The sequence below is a fragment of the Crotalus tigris genome, unplaced genomic scaffold, assembly GCF_016545835.1.
Source record: "Crotalus tigris isolate CLP2741 ecotype Arizona unplaced genomic scaffold, ASM1654583v1 scf7180000024342.5246164, whole genome shotgun sequence".
NCBI lineage: Eukaryota > Metazoa > Chordata > Lepidosauria > Squamata > Viperidae > Crotalus > Crotalus tigris.
The window spans coordinates 4083839-4098060 of record NW_024100512.1 but is presented as its reverse complement, the minus strand read 5'-3'; the positions used below and the strand labels follow the sequence as shown (position 1 = coordinate 4098060).

The 14222-nt window shown below is 39.1% G+C and overlaps 1 protein-coding gene across 2 annotated transcripts in view; it reads right to left on the bottom strand.

The window, feature by feature from the left end:
• Positions 1–727: 727 nt before the first annotated feature.
• The window catches only part of FAM3D (FAM3 metabolism regulating signaling molecule D), a 29361-nt gene continuing 15866 nt past the window's right edge, over positions 728–14222 (bottom strand). Inside the window, exons 5-11 of one of the 2 annotated variants that reach the window (XM_039326719.1) lie at positions 13762–13785; positions 12043–12166; positions 11876–11934; positions 6666–6716; positions 6091–6175; positions 4830–4956; positions 728–1760 (exon numbers count right to left, since the gene is read on the bottom strand). In XM_039326719.1, coding sequence (XP_039182653.1) covers positions 1671–1760; positions 4830–4956; positions 6091–6175; positions 6666–6716; positions 11876–11934; positions 12043–12166; positions 13762–13785 — 560 coding nt within the window. In that variant the 3' untranslated portion in view covers positions 728–1670. The remainder of the gene's footprint in view (positions 1761–4829; positions 4957–6090; positions 6176–6665; positions 6717–11875; positions 11935–12042; positions 12167–13761; positions 13786–14222) is intronic. The other variant, XM_039326720.1, reaches the window with a different exon arrangement.

Genomic DNA, 14222 nt, shown 5'->3' with positions numbered 1-14222 from the left:
AACTTTCACAGCCATGCATTGCAACTGGGAAAACCATGGCCTTGATTATATGTACTTTTGTTGGCAGGATGATGTCTCTGATTTTTAGTATGCTGTCTAGATTTGCCATAGCTTTCTTCCCCAGGAGCAAGTGTCTTTTAATTTTTTGGCTGCAGTCCCCATCTGCAGTGATCTTGGAGCCCAGGAAGATAAAATCTGTCACTACCTCCATTTCTTCCCCATCTATTTACCAGGAATTGAGAGGGCTGGATGCCATGATCTTGGTTTCTTAATATTGAGTTTCAAGCCAACTTTTGCACTCTCCTTTTTCATCTGCATCAAGAGGCTCTTTAGTTCCTCTTCATTTTCTGCCATTAGAGAATCACTATGTAGGCATAAATGAACTAAGTACTACCATCCTTGATTGCTGTTGACCCTTATCTAACTCTAACCAAGTGCTGGCAGTTCATTGAGAAGATTCCTGTGCACAGGCTTTTAGCAATAAATAGATTGAACTTTCATGTGTGAAGCTGGTCTTTCATGACTGACAATAAGCTTCCATTGAATGTCTTCCGAAAGAAATCACAGCAGGGTACATAATGTATTTTTGCAATGCTTGACGGTTATAAGAAATGGATGTGTGTTGTAACAGATGGGTACTATGAAGATTTTGGGGTTCTCCATTTTTAAAATGCAGTGAAACTCTGATTTACTAAGCTTTGATTCAACAGGTTTTGCAGGTAATAGACCAAATTTAAATACTATATTTATATACACAAACACACACGCATATCATGATATCATTACACAAATTATATAAATGACATGTTTTGTATCTATGTAATTCATATAAAGACATCATTATTTTCTTAATTATGCCATCATGGCAATTGTCATAAATGAATATGAATGATGTAATTTGTGTCATTTGTATCATACCAGTAGTTTGCAATTTAATTCAGCAACAGTCTTCATCAGCACATGTTTATCCAAGTCAGTTTCAGAGCTAATGGTTGCATTTACACAGATAGCAAATCTTAGTTTCGTTATAATCCTGGTTGTTTTGGTGGCCAGGATGGTGTACTCAAAATTGGCAACTAGGTTTCATGCCATTTTGAAGCACAAAAATACAACAAAATTGCAATGGAAGATTAAAATAGAATTAAAACCATATAAAACAAACCAAAGATAAATCCAAAAACTGTGCTTTGTCCAACCTCAGCATCCACTCCCAAATTCCTGATCCTGCCAGTCTTTGCTTCAGCTGAAATATTAAATGTGGCTCCCAAGAGTGAAACAATATCCATCACTGTCTTAGGTTACATATATCTTCACCTCCAAAAGCTCTTTTTGAAGGGTTTGCTCCTGTATCTGTGAAGTCTAGAATGATTATATAGCACTTCCGAAAGCATTAGTTCAACTGGAAGTATACGCCAGTAGTTCTTCAGAACTCGTTACTTATATGTCAGAGTAGCAGTGAAAAGGCTAGGGTCCCACACGTAGAAAAAACTGACCTTTTTTGTTAACCTCATTTGAGACCAGCAGGGTGATGTGAACTCTGAGTTCAAAATCCCAGGGATTGAAGTCTGAGTCATTTCAAATTCACTATCCCAGATTGTTAGGCAAAATAAAAAAGAAAAAATCCATTTGATAAGACCGCAGTTCAATCTGGTACCAAATTTCATTTTATGCTAGTCTATCCTCTTAGGGACGCAGCCCTCCATTTCCAGAACTTCAGGCCAGCCATCATACTTGTTTGTCTCCTTATCATTTTTCAAATACTGTAAAAGAAAAAAAAGAGAGGCAAAATTAGGCATTTGCTTTGGATAGTTATATTTTTCAACAGATAGGAATATGGATTCCACAAAATCAAAGCTCAATAGCTCAATAGCTGGTAGATATTTCTTCCTAAGTCAGTGAACCTTTTAGAGACCGAGTGCCCAAAAACTGCCCCTGCCCCCACTCCACCCCCTGCTCCGCCCCCACCCCACCTGCCCGCAGGGCCAATCACCGCCTTCAGGACCCGCCACGGATCGCCCAGGTAGCCCAGCAGCACCATGGCGGCCACGCCCTCTGCCCGTGCCCCACAGCATCAACTGTGTGCGATGGGGCATGAGGGCAGTCTTGTCTATGCTGCCTGACTGCCATGCCCTTGGCTGTGCTGCTCCATGTGGGCCACATTTGGGGGGGCAACTCTCCTCCAGGGGGGGCTGCTGGTGAGGAGGGGGTCATGGGGGGAGTCAAAGCTGGGGCAACGGTATGTGTGCCCACAGAGAGGGCTCTGAATGCCGCCTCTGGCACACGTGCCATAGGTTCGCCACCACTGTCCTAAGTATTACAGGACTGATTTTTATTTGGAGATGTAGAAATTGCATTTGTGTGATATAGCGTCATGCTACAGATGAGGCTATATAATAAACATACAGATATGTTTATTCAGGTCTCTTCTTTTTAGATCAGGGGTGTCAAACTGCCAACCCACGGGCCGGATGCGTCATCGGGAAACCACGCCCACTCCATTGCCGGCAATGGTGAAAAAGCTCCGATACATTGCGTGACGTCACGTGATATTGTGAGTTTGACATGTCTGTTTTAGATGTTAAAGCATCAAATGGTGACTTATAGCAAGGTTCTACGTGCATTAATTTAATAGCATCTGGTCTTTTCTGAGCAGTGGACGGAGTCCATATGGTCATTTCCAGCCTAGGTTTCCTCCTATGCCTTGGGAAGAACTAGTCCTCGACTTATGACTGGTAGTTTAGCAACTGTTCAAAGTTACAACAAATCTCCCCAGAGCTACTTAGGATCTAGTTTCAAAGTTCTGACAGCTCCCCCCCCCTGCGGTGATATGATTGCATTTTGGGCTCATGGCAACTGGCCTTCATTCACTACTGTTTGCAGTATCTCACAATCATATGGCTGCGAGTTACAAGATTTTTTTTTTTTTTGCCAGAAATCAACAAAAGGTCCATTGGATACAATGGGTTTGCTTAACTACCTCAGCATTTGCTTAATGATTATCCCCAAAAAGGTTGTCATGAGGTGTGGCTGCTTAATCACTGCCATTATTTATGACTGCAAATCCAATACTGTATCTACGGCAGGGGTGTCAAACTTGCGACGTCACGTGACGTCACAGACTGTATCGGGCCGATTTTGCCATGGCCGGCAATGGGGTGGGCACGGCTTCTGGATGACGCATCCGGCCCGCGGGCCAGCAGTTTGACACCCCTGATCTACAGTATTGAAGATTTTTGAACGATGCTAGCCTGCTCAGTTTTGTATATGTGTGTCAAAAAATGGGAGAAGAGGGGAAGGATCATGAGCTATCATTCATTCCTAACTTTTAAGATAAGGTTTAAATACTTCACATTTAAATAAAAATTGCCAAAAGGAAGCTGAGAAACACATCTATTCTACTGCTAATCTACTCTACTATCTAATCTATCTAATCTACTGCTTTGTTGGCAAATGTGTCCATGATGTGCATCTTCTTCATTGGGGGTACTATTTCCTGATATTCTTTTTTTAAAAAAATTAAGCATAATTCTGTTTACTCTGGAAGACCTTTACAGGGGCCTTTCTTTCTGCCAGTATTAAATTCTGTTTTGATGGAGATTTGTTTTTTTTCCCCCTTTTCTTTTATCTCCAGAGTAACATGGGAAACATATAGGACAGCAGAGTCCTATAAAGAAAGAAATAAGCTAAAGATTTAAAAGCTTTATTAGATTTTACATTGTATGAAGTAGGATTTTCGCCCCTGAGCAAAGAGACACTCATACACAGCCTGTGCTAAGCCTCCCTGGGCCTCTTCAATCCCTTGAGGTACCTTGCCCTCCTTACTTTTCTGTACTAATTCTCCACTCAGGGGCTGCTTCCCTCTCTGGGGGCTGATTGAAAGAATTACCTGCTGAAGGATTTCTGAAATCCCTTTGGTAGGATTTGAAATACTTTAGTAGGCAGCTCTTTCAGCCAGCCTCCAGAGATGACAGCAACCTGTAACTTTCCCTGCAGACTTCTCAATTCTGGGGCAGTTGGCAGAGAAGATTGCAAATGGTGATCACATGATCATGGGACACTTGGCAACTTATAAGTTGTAAGAGCAACAGGTTGCTAAGAACCCAGATTACATTCACATGACGGAGGTGGTGGTGTGGCATTTTGTGATGCTCAGATGCTTTGCAGGATGTAAAGTATCCTTTCTGAGGCCATTATTAATTCTAACCATTGCTAACTGAATGATCATAAATCGAAGATTACCTGCAGAGATAAAGACAGAGATGGAGGAAGAGCGATACAGAAATGTTAGCTTCTAATAGAAAGAGAGAAGCAGGCAAACCAGCCACAGGGCAATACGGCTCAAAATCTTAATTCCAGAGGTGTGAAGGAATGTGGGTTGGATTCAGAGAAGCAGAAGAATAAAAAGTAAAAGAGTTATAAAATAATATCTGACTCCTAGGAAAGTAGAAAGTATAAGAAAGGAACTTGAAACAATTCACTTTGAATTGTGCTAGGTATAAATTGAAGTAGAGAGAAGCTTGGGCAGATTCTGCTCACCACATGTATCCCAAGATACTTCAGCAACTCCTGTTTCTTACCCTTACCTAAATCTTAGGGCTGTCATGGGAACTGACCAGATTAGCCCAGTTTCAGAAGCTGACATTAACAGGGGATTTCCTTTTTGCCAAGAGAGGGAATTTCCTGCCCTGCTGTAGTCCTGATAGTCAATGGATTGGAGGGCGGCTTAGAATTTTTCTGATTCTGCCTTTTCCTTAAGTAACCAAATAAGAAACCATCTCTGCATGCGTCACTTGCCATTATAGTACATAGCTACTATTACCACAACACACCTGTTCAAATGGACTTTTGCTTTTGAGTCCACTCCCACCAAGGAATATCCAGTTGTCGCGAAAAGCCATCTGGGAAACATACTTGCTTCCTAAGTCAGAAAATAACTTCCGGGCTTCATCGTTTAGCCTGAGAGACAGAAAATGTCATGTTTTTTTTCTTCTTTAACACGCCATTGAATGCACAACAAGAAAAAACTTTCCACAGAAGTGTAGATATGTCTAAAGTTCAAACAAAGCAATGGGAGGAGTATAACAGCACCAGAATTAATAAACTGATCAATTCAGCATTTCATAAGTCAGCCTTTCAGAAAACAGAAGATGGCAGAAAATCTATCTATACGAAGCTCATTCAGACTGCAGTTAGTCTCTCCTCACTCTGTGTTAACCAAATCTGTTGCATATAATATTTTCTCTTTTAGCTATTACCATTCATCCATGCAACAGCTCTGTGGCTTTTTAAAAAGTTATATTGTTATACTAATGTCCTGTTAAGACCCTGGAATCATATTTCATAATGCAACCCTTCTTTGCTTTATCAAAACAGAATATTCGAGTTTGTTACTCCAGAAGTCAGGCAAATAATATAAATTCTCTTAGTTTCCTTCAGCTGTGTTACTGGCTTAGGAAGTACAGAATCTCCAACTACTTCAAAAGGGCAATTTATGAAGTGTATTCCATAACTTGCATGTTAATTGAAAGTAATGTGATTAACAAATAAAATAACATAGCGAATAAGTTCTCTCATAATACAACCTTGGGGCTGTATTCATCTTAGTTGCACTCATTTTGTCCCATACTCAATACTCAAGGGAATTCTAGACCAGGGGTCCCCAACCCCCCAGTTTGTGGACTGGTGTAGGGCTGTGGCATGCCAGAAACTGGGCTGCACAAACAAGCGAAGCCCCATCCACGGGATGCAGGCAGCACATGAAACCACGCCCCCCCTCTGGGCCACAGAAAAACCTCTTTCCATGGAACCAGTCCCTGGTGCCCAGAAGGTTGGGAGCCACTGCTGTTCTAGACCATCTGTCTTGTTTCCTCTTCATCTAAAGCAGGATGTTAACAGCTGAGAACTGATGTTACTGCTCTTAGTGTACTTTGGCAGGAGATGAGAAGAGCAGCATCATACTGAGGACCATGTAATGCTTACATCACTAACAGGAACTTTTAAATGTGGATCTCCTTATGCGTTATTTCTATGTCAACAAATTACACCACAAGACTAATAAAATGAAAGAAAGTACTTCCATAGTTTACTTACTTTGTTGCTGGGTCATCGTAAGAGGCAAGGAGCACAAGGGTGCCTTTCTTAATTCCTTTCATAAAATCCAGCAAAACTTTAATATCTTATGAAGAAACCGAGAAAAAAAGTTTGTGAGTTACTTATTATGAACTTCTGAGATATAAAAAATAAACCTAACAAAGGAGATCACAGTGTTTCTTAACAAATAATGTAACCCCCTCCCAGATAAAGCAACCAAATGTTATAGGTCAGCTTGTGCTTTCCATATGTTGGCTGCGCTGTATAGAATTCTAGAAACTGCATCTGGAGAAGGTTTCTGTGTGCAAGAATAATCCCATAGACTGATCCAACCTGTTTTGCTTTGTTTGAATTCCTGTGAGACAGGAACAATAGACTATGATGGAAATAGGTACAATAGACTACAATGGAAATAGATACAGTAGACTACAATAACTATAGAAATCTAATCTTTGAACTGCAGAAATAAGCTAACCATCTCAACAATGTTTTATGGAAATTTTCTTGTACTTGCAACTCCCCTTAACCCTCAGTGTTGCACTATTAATACACAACAGACTAACAAATTCACATACCTCCAGAATACATGTCAAAGCTATCTATTTTGATGAGCTGTCCTGTGGTTCCTGGAGATTTGAAATGAAACACAAGTTTTAATGAAAGATGTTTATAAAGTATGTAGACATAGTTCAGTCTCTGAAATGATGGAAAAATGAAATAAAACTGTCGAAGGCTAAAATTAATTGGTTATCAAAAGTGGAAAAGGTTTTCAATATGGGTGGAAATATACGATAAGAATTTTTTTTTTCCAGCATTCAATGCATTCTCCCTTTTGCCCTGTTGCTAAAACGGCTAAAGACAGCTTTTGTGCTTGTTCTTGGAGCATGGCCAAAATCTACAAAATGGATACAGATAATTTTAAAGGAAGTGAGCATTCAAAGTATGAGGAACATGTAACTCCTTCAAGGACAAAGAAGGGTAAGTTTTCCAGGATGTTGAAACTACTGATAAAAAGAATTGCTTCTTATAGGCATACAGTTCTCCTGCTTTGTTTCTGACTGAAAAATCTTGCAGATTTTTGAATCAATAGTAACAGTGACACTGTACCCCAAAGAAGGCAAATATGTAAGTCTCAAAATGTTGCCACTTTTTTCTAACAATATTTGAATCTTCCAGTTATCCGAATATAAATTGTGTATCCTTCACAAAAGTAAATAAGTAATCAAGTTCTGTAAAGCCTGACTTCATGCAACTTGTAGGAAAGTCTAGTAAATATTTAACAATATTAACTATTGGTACAGTTCCACCTATGGACACTTGCTACAAAGATTTCTTCCTCTTCAAAATGTGTTTGTTAAGTGAATAATTATCCCTTCCCCCCCCACCCCCGGGCTGCATTCTCCTTTCTAGCTCCCTTCTGTGGTTTCAGAGGCCTTTCCAACTTGTGGTAGTGGGAATTTTGAAAAACTCTGAGGAATACTTTAAGAGTTTGTTGTAAGTCCTGAAATGGATTTCACACAGTTCACTAACAAAAATACAATTTCAGAAATGGGAAATATCAAAGCAGGCCCACACATTCTATTGCATCATTCCCCATCTGCCTTTGCCCTTGCTAAAAACGCCACGCACCACCTCAGGCCAGCGAAACACTGCAATGCTCTTCTAGTGAATTTTGCATCACTCGACTCAGAAAAAAGTTGCGTGACAAACAACCACAAAAGCATAGCTGTCAATGCTGCTAACATTGTATGTTCTTGCTTTGACAACATATGGAGATGCAGCCTTATTCTTCCTTATGCTTTACTCTTAGAATTAGATGATACTGGGGGAGGAGGAGGAATGTGATGGGAGTTAGTTAGACATAACAATATTGTAATAGCATGTGAATTCAGTGTTTTTGAAATAAGAGATGATAAGAAATGGCCGGTTGAACAACTGGAGGGAAAGCCGGCATTTCAAACTAATTGGAGAATATGATTTATGACTGTTAATTGGAGAAGGGAATTGTGCTTTGATACTATGTGCTCAGGGGAGAGGAATTCAGATTTTGGCTTCAACTGTGTTAGTGCCGAAGCTATGCTACTCCAATAAAGATTCTTTAAGGTAAACAATGCCTCGAAGTTCTATGAAGAGTTTCATCTGTTGGAACCATGACAATAGCATTTTTTCTATACTGTAAACTACTTTTGCCTTGCAGGGATTACTTGAGAAACTACTAAATGTCAGGTATGAATAAAGCAGGTGACCTATTTGTGATTAGATCATGATCAAAACTGCACACAGCATAGCCACCTTTGTTGCTAGCTCAGATATGTTTCCTGATATATAGGCAAGATGGTGATAACACTGGTGATAGTACTACAGTGTGTACAATTCCACTACCTATGTGTACATCAGGCACATCATTTATATCTAGAGATATACTTTTTACTACTCCTTTTGGAGTAATTAGGGCAATTGTTCTTTCTTTACCCTGCTGCATTGTATCTCACCCATTCAAATTCTGCTCATTTATTTTTATTTACTAGGCTATTCCAGTCTTTATTGACTCAGAATGATACGGACTTTCTTCCCATGTATTGATTTTGAATAACTACAGGTTCCTTTTTTTAAGTACAAAGACAAGTGATATCTGATTAGACTTTCCTTTCTGATCTGCCCTCTCACTGTAGGAGACAGCCCAGAAATTTTTCTTTCACTACCTGTATCTATAGGTAGCACCTCTTGGTCTGCCTGCTCTTCCTTTTTTTTTTTTTTTGGTATTAACTTTTATTGAAGAATCTTTTTTACGGAAAGTTTGAATATTTAATCCTCTCACTCTAGTTATATTGTGGGTCCCTTCTGTCCACTCTCTATCCTTTCTAATCATTAAAACCAAGTTTGTTTTATTTTCCATTTTCATCAAAACAAAGGAGGGGGAGGGTTTTCTGGTCACTTGCAGATATATTGTTGTCTTTTCCCTAATCAAACAAATCAATTTTACCATCTCTGCACATTGTGTTATCTTCAACAACTGTTCCCTCGTTGTGGGGAGCCTCTTCCTTTATAAATAGAATTTATGATTAAGCTACAGAAAAGGTTTATGAAGTCTTTAACAGGGCTAAAGTTCATTGGGCTTGCCAGATGTCTGCACTATTTTCTCAAGGTTAGCTTAATTATCATAAAAATATTTATATTTTTTATATTGTTTTATGATTCCTGAGCATTGCCTGTTTTCTCTGGGGAAGAAAGGGTTCCGATTTTGCATCTGTTCAGAAAATGCTAGCTTATTTTGACCCTTGCCATAAAACTACTTATTTGATTTGCAAGCAGTTGTAAACTAGATCTATCTTTGCTTCACTTTGTCTTCACCAGTTACAGCCTGCAAACGTTTTGGGAGCTTATCTGCATTGTTTAGTGAGCCCAACACCAGAGCAGACCATTTTTGAAGGGTAGAAATGGATCATGTTGGAATCTTTGGCGCTGTCTGAACTTGGGTGTTTCTTTGCCTATCTAGATAACATCTTCCATGCAGATCAACATCATCAGTTGGGCACTGATGATGATAACTAGTTGGGTCATGGAATGTCTGCAAGTGAGCAACCAAGCTCAGAGAGAGCACCAAGGACTCCCTAGTTCAACCCTGGTCTGCATATAGTCTCTTCTATTGGAATGGGCGACTTTGTTCTTCACTTACCCACCTCCCATTGTAAATGTGACCTCTAGGCATTTTTAAGCATTCTTTTCCTTCTTATGTGCCTCAACTGCTCTTGTCTGCATTTCACTTTCTCAGAGCTAATTCTTGCAGTTCATTAACTATTTCACAGGGGCAGGAATAAACCCCATCTAAAACAATGATTACCAGGATTTCTAATATCTTCTAAATCTTATCAGTAACAGCACAGTGACTGTAACACTTGTCCTATAAATAGAAGATTGCTTATTTGAAACCTGGCAGAAGCATTGTGATGAAGTGAAATATATCAGCTAACTTGGAAAGGCATGCTTATGGTAACATAAATGGGAAAGGAGAATTCTGACCCTTAGCAATGGGGTGATGGGGAATATAAAGTGCTGTTATCTCTTCCTTCCTACAAACACATTGTTCACCCAGTTCAGTGATGGGAATGGGAATAAACCCTGAGTGAGAAATACTGAAATACTTCTTAGGAGGGAATATCCAATCAGAATGCTTGTCTCACTCATATGGAAACACAGGATGATAATGGTAGTACTACTTTCCCCAAAGTTATAGAGTAGCTAAGGCATTTTCGCTGGTTGCAATGAATCAGTATTGATTTGAAAATAGCACCATGTGTCTGACTAGCCATGTCCAGTAGCAGACAAAGGGAGAAATCTTCATATGATAAATGGCAAGCAAATCAATCAGTTCTAGAATATAAACTCAGATCATTTCAATACTGTACAGAAAGATTTCCCTAGTTGTTGAACTAATCCATTTCTTTCCTGTGGTTAGTAATCCTCATCTCCCTTCACCTGGGAATAGGAGGAAAATATATTTAATTAAACCCAAGCTACCTCAATTTGCATTTTTTTGCAACACAATTTCATTTTCATTGCAATTTTTCAACAAGCAGAAATGTTTCTGAGAGAAAAATCTATCACTTCTCTCCCTCTTTCTCTAACCTCTCTCTCATCTATCTATCTATATCTGTCTATCATCTCTGTCTATCTATCTATCTATCTATCTATCTATCTATCTATCTATCTATCTATCTATCTATCTATCATCTATCATCACCATCTATTTCTGATAACAGCAAACAGCAATGCATTATCAGTAGCAGCCCCTGCCCTGTGAAACATTGTTCCTCTTGAGATCTGGCAGAGCTCCACCTGCTTAGCTTTCCAGAAAGTCATTAAGAATTGGCTCCCCACTCCCAGAGGCATTGGAGAAGCAAAATTGGAACCCAGCGAACTTTATAGTTAGATAGATGCTGTTAACTGGGCACCAGTTTTTTCATGTTTGTTTGTTGACTTCTTTTATTCTTGTGTTTTTATTATTGCTGATAGCCACTCAGAGTTGTATCTGACAAGATAGTCCATCATATAAATCTAGCAAACAAACAAACAAACAAGAAAACAAATAATCCTAGGGAAACTGCACAATAACACCAGTCATCTGTCTGTAACCTCTTCTATGAAGAGATTCTCCTGTATAGTTTATGCTTTTTCATGGCTATGTGACCACTCCTGGGATTTAAGTAAAGAAACATGAAAAGTATGCTCTGCATACAAATATGCACTTCACCAAAATCATTAAAGCAGATTTCTTCTGGAGATGGCTAGAAGAATGCAGCTTTTCTATATCTCCTGATCTGCATCCATGCCTTTTATATGTTCTGACAACTGTATTATTTCTATCTAGACCAGACTCCCATATTCAGTGGGAAACAATACACTGAATAGTAAAAACATTTGCTTCAAAACAGCACTCCAGTTGGGAGCCTCAGTGATTTCAGAAGAAACAATCAAGGGAACAGAACAAGTCACACAGAATATATGCACTTCACCAAAACCATTAAAGCAGATTTCTTCTGGAGATGGCTAGATAAGAATGCAGCTTTTCTATATCTCCTGATCTGCATCCATGCCTTTTATATGTTCTGGCAACTGTATTATTTCTATCTAGACCAGACTCCCATATTCAGTGGGAAACAATACACTGAATAGTAAAAACATTTGCTTCAAAACAGCAGTTGGGAGCCTCAGTGATTTCAGAAGAAACAATCAAGGGAACAGAACAAGTCACACAGAATATGATTGAGTTTTTGGAAAAACTCACCGTTAATAAGTGCAATGTTCAAACCTCGACCAACATTATTTTTCACATTGCTCATTAATCTAAAAATGCAAAAGAAGACAGAGATTGAGAGTTGAAGTTCAACCAGCATGACTAGTAAATGCAAAGCCACAATCTATCAAATGAACATACAAATTGACTGAACTTACACATTGCCATCAAAGCATATAGAAGGGCCAACCACATTTGCTGCACCACTGATGATTTTGAATGAAAAAGTATGTTCAGGACAACTTCTTCTGTTATTGCACTTATTTTGTATTAATGGCATTTCTGGCAAGAAAATTCAGAAGGGATTAATATATATATGTATATGTATCCTGTAAGTTATACTATTTGAGAGATCTCCATTTCTCTGTTAATTGGGACCCATGTACCATGTCATCGACACAAACTCTGTACAGATAGTTCCCAATTTACAACCATTTAACAACCATTCAAAGCTATCATGGCACTGAAAAAAAGTACTTTACAATCAATCCTCCCACTTATGATTATCGCAGAATTCCCACAGGCTGTGTGATAAAAACTTGAGTGCTTGTATTTACAATGGTTGCAGTTTCCTGGTTTGGTGTGTGTGTGTGTCATATGATCACCATTCATAACCTTCCCAGCTGGTTTCTAACAAGCAAAGTCAATGGGGGGGGGGAGGGAGTCAGATTCTCTTAACAACCACACAATTCACTTACCAGCTGCAGTGGTCCACTTAAAAACCATGGCAAAACAGGTCATACAATTGTGCCTAACTCACTTAATTGCCTTGCTTAGCAATGGAAATTCTGGTTCCAGTTGTGATCATATGTCAAGGACTACCTGTATATTTCCCCCAAATATTTCCAATCATTTTATGGGTGCATGGGACCAAGAATGATATTGGCCATCTTAGGCTTTCTGTTGCACCTCCATTTTGCATTGTGATAGACCTTTCTTGTTTGTTTCCACACAGTGATGTCTCTCTTCTTTCTGAATGGTCAGGGCAAAGACTTGTTAGTAACTTTCTGCTGGAAACCATATCAACAACCTTAAATGTATTGAGATACCAGCTGACAGGGGCAAGGCCAGACTCTGGCTGTCTTAGGGCCACTACTGAGGTCTACTGTCTATTCCATTTGATAGGTCCAGTTGGACAATACTGACTAGAGCACTGCCTCCACCACAGCCCTACCAGGCATCATTGATGTAGAAAGGATGACAATGACTCCTCCAAATGTGGAGTCAGCCCTGCACCTGATGAGCAAAAGAAAGGAATTAGGTCTCAGACATCAATAGGTGAAACTCTATTAGTGTTAGTGATCATGTCTGAGTCTGAACTGGTCCTAAAAATACCATTGTTGGGGGTAGAATTTGGTAGTTTGGGTTAGATGAAAAAGGACCAGGTACACTAAGAAGGATTTCTTGGGCCTTTGTCTAAGGGACCAAGTATATGGGCTCCTTTCCTTTCTGAATTTAAATGGACTCCAGAAGATGGTAGAGGACAGAAAGACCTGGAGGAACATTGTCCATGGGGTCGCGACGGGTCGGACACGACTTCGCAATTAACAACAACAACAACATTTGTAAGGAAAGGAAAGAGAAAGAAGCCATTTTGTCCCGGCTCTTAATTGAGGGGGAAAATATCACAGCAGCTTTGTCTTCTCATCTTTACAAGAATGGAGACAAAGATGTGCATGAAGAAGAATGTTGGCTGGAACAAGGAGAAGGAAAGTAGATGTTGAATATTCTGGGGATGACCAATGTTTCTTCTCAAGGGTTTTGTCCTGTAAAACCATAACCACAGAAAACTGAGAGCTGCAGAACTAGTGTTCTGATATAAAGATAAAACAAGAGTAAAAAAGAGAAAGAAATAATACTGAAAGAAATGTACTCACTTTTACTTGATTCAGTGTAGGACCCTGCAGAAGCCATCAGAAAAGACAAAATAGAATATTTTGAATCAGATTAGAATCAGCTCTCTTACTGATTGTTTTATGAATGGATCTGAGACTCTCCGGAATAAGAGGGACCAAAACTTTTTGGCCTCATTCATTTAAAAGTTGACCACTTAAAACTATGCTATGGATTATAGTATAGATAGTAAAAGTTCCCTGTCCCCAGAAAAAAAATTTCTGAGGTAACTCTCATGCTTTGTAAGCAAAGAAAAGCTTTGCCTCACAAAATCCCAGATTTTTTTTGTTAAAAGTAAGAGATAATGGAAATAGATATTGCATGCTTCCATGATTCATCAAAATAGATACAATAAGGTAGGAAGAATAACAATTTTCTCTCAATGTCTAGTGGCTTGAAGAATTCACTTTTTTCTCTATATTTAAATAAGATGTTATCACTAGGA